This window comes from Triticum aestivum, chromosome 1B, assembly GCF_018294505.1.
Source record: "Triticum aestivum cultivar Chinese Spring chromosome 1B, IWGSC CS RefSeq v2.1, whole genome shotgun sequence".
NCBI lineage: Eukaryota > Viridiplantae > Streptophyta > Magnoliopsida > Poales > Poaceae > Triticum > Triticum aestivum.
Genome location: NC_057795.1, coordinates 688550924 through 688560344, shown reverse-complemented (window position 1 = coordinate 688560344; position 9421 = coordinate 688550924). Strand labels below are relative to the sequence as shown.

The window sequence follows — 9421 nt, the reverse complement described above, 5'->3', positions numbered from 1 at the left end:
TAGGCGGTTACAAATTAGCAACCGACTCTAATGTTTCTTCCTGGCAGTTTTGTTGTTCTAGCTGCCTCTGGATCTATCTATAGTAATGTAAACCGCCCGCGCTTGATATATTACAAGCGGCTTTGATCAACTTGGTTACTACCGCCTCCGGTGGCCGCTGATAATGCTTGTTTTCTACTCACGTCTTTTAGCTGGCTCGTGGCGCGGATAAGTCCTACGTTGCTTGTGTCGAAGGAGAATTTGCCGGAGCAACCGTTGTAGCCGCCAATGCACACATGGTAGCATGAGAAGCATTCTACCCTCCCCGCCATATCATGTGCCCCACCAGGGCACCACAACTCGAAAGGGCTTCCCTGCCACTACCGGCAGTTTCCTCGGTGGCGCGCCATGGCGACGATGAGTGGAGTAGATGCAATCTAGTCTCCCTAGTGGCACGTGGAGAAGAACCCACTTATTCATTTTTCATAATTTGGATTTAAGAAACTCTTTTTACAAAGGAAAATGATAAAAAAGACTATTTCCTTTAGCAAGTAATATATTGGTCAAATAATTGTGGTTATATAGATATTTTCTATACTAGGGTCTTTACCCTCAGTATAAGAGGGTTAATGAACTAAGAGTTTTTTTGATAATCTTGTTATTGATGGAATTACCAAAGGAGTTGGTCTTGCTAGTAAGGTATTATACCCTACTTTACTAGTTGAAATGAAGAACACACATATGCTGCTAATTCAAGTTCACAATCATGTCGTATTTTTAACCCTCGTTCGTGCAGAAGATATTAGCAACTTGCTTTTTTTAACACAGACGTAAACGCTCATACATACGCACATATGCTCACCCTTATGAACGCACGCACACACCCCCTACCCTTATGAGCACCTTTAAGAGATTGAGCCGGCACATCATCTTGAGATTGACTAAGTCACCACAAAAACCTTTGTATTTGACGAGAAGGTAACCTCTAACTGAATGCACATCGCCGGAAGTTCTGAAACTAATCCAGGAAAATGCAAGCACCGGTGTCTAAGTCTAGGACTTGAACCCTGGTAGGATGTATACCACCTCCTCATAACCATCCACCCGTAGGTTGACTCGTGAAAATTATACTAGCAATTAATCATCATTAAATAGCCAATAACACATTACTAATTTCCTCTTTTTACCGTGAAATTCATAATTTCTGTGTGATCATACATGGATATACATGCAAATGATCGAAGGCAATATATCTTGAATCACGCGCTCAAAAACGTACCTACCCACTTTCCTACCATGGTACACCTAATTTTTTGTGTCATATATGGTCATATATTTGTAAATGATAGAGTGGCATACATCTTAAATTATACATTGAAAAATGAAAACCTACCATTTTTTCACTTATACCCAACATGTCTCGTATAACAAGAGGGGAGGCGATATAGCGTCACCATCAACTCCCTTTTTTCTCCAACTTAAAAAAAAAATATTTCACCTAATTTTTTTTGCGCACCTAAATAATACTTATGGTTGTGTCGTCCATCATTTATTTCCTCCTATCTCTCCACCTCACATCCTCCGCTTTCGGTTTTGTTGATTTTTTTTCCACCGGTGTTGCCAATAGTCGGTCAGTTCTTTGAGATTTGTGCCATGCTTTTGGTTTTGTCGCAAGGTTTGTTTTGTTCTTTACATGATTTTCATTGGGTTTTGTTTTTTTCGTAGTGTATCATAATGTTTCTTGTGCAGCAATAAGTATGAGTGCATTTGTTTTAGAGCGGATTTGCTGGTACACATGAAACACGACGATGCAGATTGAAACAAGAAATAACCCAATGAAAACAGTATCTAGTACTTTGGAACACGGTAAAATTTGCTGGAAAAAAAAGTAGCACAAATCTCAAAGTAATGACGTGATGCATGCATGAACGGAATAACATGCATAATAGACAATCACTCTCCCACATGTATGCACTAGTTTTTTTGTTATTTTTTTCATTGAATTTTGAGTAAGAAGGCATACTCTGAGCCAGGACGCAGTGGCTTATTTTGCTCAAGTTGGAGCACAAGGCTAGTGTAAGTTTAGCAATCTATCTAGCTATTCATTTCAGATTATGATAACTACTGTGGTTACATGACGTATGTATATGGTTACGAAAGATAAAAGAATGGTGGATAGATGGATTCACACCATATATATACCAAAACAGAAATATAGACAGATAAAAAAAGGACACCGATAACTGCCGCACGTTCAGTCGTGGGAGGCGCCAGACCGAACGAAACTGCACACCATATACTACTGGCCTGACTTTTTTCTTTTCTTTTCTTGTCTTTGGTCCCGTCTGCCTATTTTACGTACGTATTCACCACGTACACTCAGCTTCCACTCCCAGTCCAGCCATATATACGCTGCCAAACGCCATTTTGTCATATATATTCCTCCTCCTATATATAGCTGTCCCTCCAAGCCTCTTCCTCCATCGCCGTCTCCCAACCCAAAGCTCAGACAACATCACAAAGATCACCACAGTCGCAGCTCCAACCTAAAATCAGACGCAAGAGTGACAATGGGGCTCTGCAGGTCTACCGGCAGCGCGGTGGCGGCGGCGGCGCGGGCAAAGGGGCAGCCTGCCTCGACGGCTATAGTACTGCTGCCAACGGGTGAGCTGCGGGAGTACTCGCGGCCGGCCACAGCGGGCCAGGCGCTCGACGACTTGGTGGCTGGGGACGCCGGCTGGTTCTTGTGCGACGCCGACGAGATGGCGTTCGATGGCCGCGTGGCAGCCATGCCCCAGGCCGAGGAGCTCCGCCCGGAGCAGATATACTTCGTGCTCCCCGCTGAGGCTCGACAGAACGGCCTCCGGCGCGAGGACCTCGCCGCTCTCGCTGTCAGTGCATCCGCGGCGCTCGTCAATAAGGCCAACACCGCCTTGTCCGCCGGACGACGACGGAGGCGCGCCGGCTCGGTAGCCCCGCTCGTTTTCGCTCCACCGCAGGAGACCGTGGCTTACAAGACCGTGGCGGCGCTGGCAGCGAAGAGGCGGCCGGTGGCGCGTGCGAAGAGTGCAGGGAGGATGAAGCCCCGGTTCGCACCCGATCTGAGCGCCATTCCCGAGTGCGAGTGAACCAACACAATGGCATTTCCGGTGCAAAGTATAGGCAGATGGGGGAGGTGGATTAGACTCTGTAATTTGTAGGAACGAAATTTTGGCCTGTTAGTCGAGTTTGTGTTTGAACACGCGCTACGACGGAGACAACAAAATTAATGGGAATAAATTCCTGATTTTGCCAAAACATCTCCTCTGGTTCACAGAGCACTCTGTCTTCTCATTGCTGCTCCGTTCGCTCGTTTCTATGCGATCTCTCTCGCGCATGCTGGCGCACGACCACTGCCACGTGGCAGTGATAGCGGCACACATTGCTTACTTTGCCGGTTTGCTCGAATCGGGAGCTCATGTGAGTTATCATCATCTTTTCAGCCAGAAATGATTTGATTTTTAACAGAACATCGAACATTCATTTTTTGCGGGTTATCTTCAGGGCCACAGCATTGATCCGACGGAGGCCGGGGGCGTTTGGCTACTGCGTCTACCCGATGGGAGATGGTAGCTCGGATTATTTTCAACCGGTTTGGATGGCTGTCATGTAGTAGGATAGGCATGTAGTGCTCCTATTTTATTTGCCAGCCGGTTGTGGCTTTCGATATGGCTCTTATGAGCGTTTTGTTTTATTTCTTACTTTGAGACTTGGAAACTTTGGTACTGAATTATGTTTAATAATATGAGCCGTATACATCTTTCTGATGCAGAGGCTGGGGTAAAACCCCTTTTCAAAAAAAAAGAAAAAAACATGAGATGAGAATTGTACTACTGCCCAGTGGATGCAACTTCATCTCTCTTCAGATCTCAGACTATCACCGAAAGCTATTTAGAATTTTTTGAGTTCTTTTAAAAAAATCAATTTGACTGTTCACCCGAGCTCATATGAGCTCGGGCTAAGAAACTCCGTGTCCCTATAACTCTGTGTGAATTGTCTAAAAATGAAATAACTATATAATGTGTGGGCTGAAATAAGATATTTGCATCTTCTTTCCTCGGGCCTATCAACGCAGGTGGGGAGGATTACCAAAGTACAATGAAATAACAACAAGATATAGCTGACTATACATAACACTATGTAAAACAGAATAATATCTCATCGACATGATGCATGGGTAATGCATAATCTGCTACATACATATAGGAAAAACCATATCCACCACCTCCATTCACTGATGACACCAATAGCAAATAAAATAAAATAAATGAATATCATATATGTTGGCCAATGTGAGTGGTAGACTAGAAGAGCACCGCTTGCTTGGTGCATCTTTACTGGAAGGAAAAGTCAAACAACTCTTACGAACCGTTAAGGAACTAATATTTGTTCTCTTTTTCTGAAGAGCTTAAAAAAACAAACTGTTAAAGGGCAGATATACCACAGGAGAATATATTAACCCTGCTCTGAATCATTTAAAAAATAACATTATGTTTAGAGCAAGATATTTGCTACTGTTTATATTTATGATAATAAGGAAGATATTAGCCAGTATCCAAGTAACTATGTTATAAATCGCTATTGAAAAGTATGCAGATACCAACCGAATATCCATCTCTGATTCCGGGCTCTTCTGCACCCGGTTAAAAGGAAATTAAAAAGAAATACTAACAAAATTCTAAAAAATTCAAATTTATTTAACATGGAAGATGATTTGGTGCGCATGAGGTTCGCTCTAAATTTCAGCTCATTTGACATATTAGTAGCTCTCAGCAAAAGAAAATAAATTGGGTCAGAACAGTACATGAATAGTAAACTATTTCACAGACCCTAAATTTATCCTTTTTGCCAAGAGCTACTCAGATGGCGAAATGAGCTGAAATTGAAGCAGACCTAACGCACCTAAGCATCTTCCATGCATTTTTTTAAATAATTTCTAGTATTTGTTTTGAATTTAATGTTCACCATGGGTGCAGATGAGCCCGAGAGCCAAATGGCTAGACTGGAGACCAACATACTATTTTGTTATGTGCACTTCAGAGTCTGATGTCTAAGTGCATCTTTAAAGTGGACCCTCAAAACTCCTCTATACGTTCAAACTGTAATGTTCGGACCACTTTTGGTATCCAACAGGGACCCTTAGATGTCCGCTTAGCAGTCTGGATGTACGGATTTCGGTATCCTAACAACAAACTTGGGGAAGCTTTGCTAGAGTCTGAACATTCACTTGACCAACAGAAAGTAACTACGTCGTCCTCCTCTCTTTTCTACTTTCCAACTGGATTAATATGGGAATAGCGTTGGATCACCGGCTCCCGCATCATGTCTGTGGATCACGTCCGGACATAAAAACAGACATTTACAATATCCATTTACTGGTCAGCATTGGAGATGCCATAACGGCTTGACACAACTTTACAGGATGGATAAACTAAACAACTCACTCTGTTTTGGATCATTTAGAAAACTCATTAGTATGCTCCCAATCTCTCGGCCAATCAGCTTACGATCAACCATGGCTACAAGATACCAGGAAACTGCAAATAAACAAAACATGGCACTGCCGCTACTAACTACTATCAATCACAGTGTGATTTAGTACCATCCACTTGACTACTTGTCATCTTAAGCACTCAAGGAAATATGTATGAAAAGCAATCCACATCAGCATCAGCCACGATGTCGTGGCAGATCATTTTGTAGCCAAGGAAATAGAGCATTTGCTCTTTTCCCTTTGGATACAGTGGAGACGCGCACCACGTAAACCCACTCTTCTATTGCAGTAGTAGATAACATAGCGCTTTTGCTCCATTGTTTATGACATGGTAAGGTCACACACCACGTACCAGCACCACTCGCGCCACTAGCACTCACAATTGTGGTCCATGAGTTTTCACTAGGATAGAGGGTTTCATGGACTTTGGTCCAGCGATCTGATGTTCGGTACATAAAACTAAAGACATTATTGTCCGGCCAAAAAAACTAAGACATTATTGAAAATAACGCTAAGCATCAATACTTGTAAAGAAAAATCTGATGTCATTTTGTTCTCAACCGCACCACAAACCTACGTCGCAGATTATTTATTTTTATGACAACGAAGCCCTTACTTAAAAACCAACAAAATATTGGGATTTTTAGAGGAACTTTTAGTTTACACAACTCAGGTTAAGACCTAACCAGGAGTGTGCCGTTATGAGAAGGTTCCCACAGAAGTCGTCCCGACCTCCATGAGATGAACATTATTCAACCGCTTAAGTAGCTCGTCCCAAGGTACCAATTTCAGTTCAATTAGACATTGCTAATAAATATTCGGTTTATGGTTTCGCCCTTTTTTAGTGGGCAGTAGGGACGCGTTCTATAACATAATACACATAAACACACTAGACGTGAACTTTCACTATCATATATGTTATCCTGGCCTTACCCATGCCTTCATCATCGGTTATCTTGGTGAGCGCACTCTCTGTGCGTGCCGCTATCTATCCATGCAACAACTCAGCTGATGCAGCAGCAGTGTGCAACTGAGGTATGCTCGCTTGGCGCAAATTTATGGGGTGGATAACCTACAGAATTCTCTCTGTTCTGGATCGTGTTCAAAACATGTGAACATCCTCCGAATCACCCTGTTAAAGCAGCCCCTAAGAGTGATGTGGTTAATCACATCAATCTAGGATACCTCAATGCGCACTTGGATTCAGAATCCATGTACAAGATATACCAAGAAAGAGCACATAAATAAAACAAAGAGCACTACTACTACTCCTGCCACTACTTCAGTATACTACTAATTAACTATTGACCACTAGCTTATTTAGCGCATGCACTGTCATCTTAACCACTCAAGTACGATAATAAACTCACCGTAGGGATTACATGATATCAAGAAATGTGTAAAGAGCAATCAGGTCAGCCACAACCATGATACTATGAAGGATGTCGTGGCAGATCCTTAATTTCATAGCCACGGAAACAAAGCGCACACTTTGCTCTTTTTGTTTTGGATACGGTGGGGACAGACACTACGGACATCCACACTATACCGTTGTAGCAGATAAGACTGCACTTTTGCTCTGTTGTTTAGGACGTGGTAGGGACGTACAACAGGTATGCGCACATCCATGCCACTAGCACTCATAGAAGTACGTTTTAACTTTGGATTATATTTGGCGTTGTAGCAGATAAGACTGCACCTTTGCCCTATCGCTTACGTGATCAAATATCAGTATATCGTTAATACTGTCAATATCATGCTCATGCTTTATATTTGGATTAAATTAATCAAGAAATTGCTAATTTACTCAACAAAAATTATATTCACTCATGTGTGTATCCATCTTCTGTATGTACTTTAAGATTTGTACAATGTTTTTGGTTTGTGGCAAAGTTTGTTTTGTTTTCTAGTGTTACATGATTTTTCATTGGTTTTGTGTTTTTTCATGGTGTATCATAACAATTCTTTGTGCACCAATAAGTATGAGTGCATTTGTTTTAGCGTGGATTTGCTGGTACACATGAAACATGACGATGCAGATTGAAACAAGAAATAACCCAATGAAAACATTATCTAGTACTTTGAAACACGGTAAAATTTGCCAAAAAAAATGTAGCGCAAATCTCAAATAATGCCGTGATGCATGCATGAACGGAATAACATGCATAATAGAAAATCACTCTCACACAGTATGCACTAGTTTTATTGAGTTTTTTTCCCACTGAATTTTGAGTATGAACACATACTCTGAGCCAGGACGTGGTGGCTTGTTTTGCCCAAGTTGGAGCACAAGACTAGTGTAAGTTTAGCACTCTAACTAGCTATCCATTTCAGATTATGATAACTGCTGTAGTTACATATGACGAATATATTTTGTTTTCGACAAGTGGTGAATTTTGTTAGCTCAAAATGAAGCATGAGATGGATACAAATACAATGAGCACACCCACCTCTGGATACAAATACAAATACAATTTTGTTAGCAAAATATCAGAGTCCACGCATACATATGCTGCCCTGGCCCCTGCCAAACGTCATATTCCTCCTCCTATATATAACTGCCGACCAAGCCTTCTCCTCCACCGCCATCTCCCAACCCAACGCTCACACAACATCACAAGATCACCACCGACGCAGCTCCAGCCTAAAATCAGACGCAAGAGTGACAATGGGGCTCTGCTAGGTGGCGGCGGTGGTGGTGCGGGCAAAGGGGCAGCCTGCCTCGACGCCTATGGTACTGCTGCCAACGGGGGAGCTGCGGGAGTACCCGCGCCCGGCCACAGCGGGCCAGGCGCTCGAGGACTCGGTGGCTGGGGACGCCGGTTGGTTCCTGTGCGACGCCGACGAGATGGGGTTCGATGGCCCCGTGGCCGCCGTGGAGCTCCGCCCGGGGCAGATATACTTCGTGCTCCCCGCTGAGGCTCAACGGAACGGCCTCCGGCACGAGGACCTCGCCGCTCTCGCCGTCCGGGCGTCCGCGGCACTCGTTAAATCCCTTATTTTTTTATCTTCTTATAGACCTTCCGAATAATTTTTCGGGTGTGCGAACCAAAAGGAATGGTGTTTTTGGGTTGTACCAAGTCTGAAACCGAGTGGATTTATTTTTTGTCCCATATTTTTCTATTTTATAATATATTTTTACTGGGAATCGAAATCTTAGATGGATCTAAAGGTTATTTAGATTTCTTTACTATATTTAGTACAATTGTTATATGACACATGCTTTTCTTTATGAGGAAACTACGTCCTCGAGCTCGAGGTCCGAATTTCTTCATAATAGTACTCCTACTGACTTCGGCTTTAGTAATAAATAAATTCGCTTTGTCGAAATCCCTATAATGAGTAGCATTTGCGGCTGCCGAATAAACCAACTTTAAGATGGGATAAGATACTCGATAGGGCATGAGGTTCAGTATCATAACAAGGCGAACGCCGCCTCGTCCGCCGGCCGCGGACGAGGGAGACGAGCCGGCTTGTGGTGCCGCTCGTTTTCGCCCCACCCCAGGAGGTGGACGAGACCATCGCTTACAAGACCGTGCCGGCGCTGGCAGCGAAGAGGCGGCCAGTGGTACGCGTGAAGAGTGCCGGGAGGATGCAGCCGCGCTTCGCGCTAGATCTGACCGCCATTCCCGAGTGCGAGTGAACCAACACAATGGCGTTTCCCGCGCAAGTTAGACTGTCGCATCATAGGCAGATGGGGAGGTGCTTTAGACTCTGTATATAATTTGTAGGAAAGAAATTTTGGCCTGTTAGTCGAGTTTGTGACTGAAGTCTTATAAATTCCTGATTTTGCCAAAACTTTTTCGCTAGTTTCTACCATACTTTCTCTATCTGGCATATTCAAAACATGGAATTGGATGGAATCGCCGAGCTGATGTTCGTGCGAGTGCGACTGAGCACTCTAGTCTT

General features: G+C 43.3%; 1 protein-coding gene and 1 pseudogene across 1 annotated transcript; both read left to right on the top strand.

Moving 5' to 3' along the window:
- Positions 1-2549: 2549 nt before the first annotated feature.
- On the top strand, positions 2550-3173 carry LOC123101402 (uncharacterized). Its single transcript, XM_044522871.1, has one exon. The coding sequence runs from the start codon at positions 2550-2552 to the stop codon at positions 3105-3107; it is 558 nt and encodes a 185-aa protein (XP_044378806.1). The 3' UTR covers positions 3108-3173.
- A 5007-nt stretch (positions 3174-8180) lies between these two features.
- LOC123101391 (uncharacterized) lies at positions 8181-9155 on the top strand (annotated as a pseudogene).
- Positions 9156-9421: the final 266 nt, after the last annotated feature.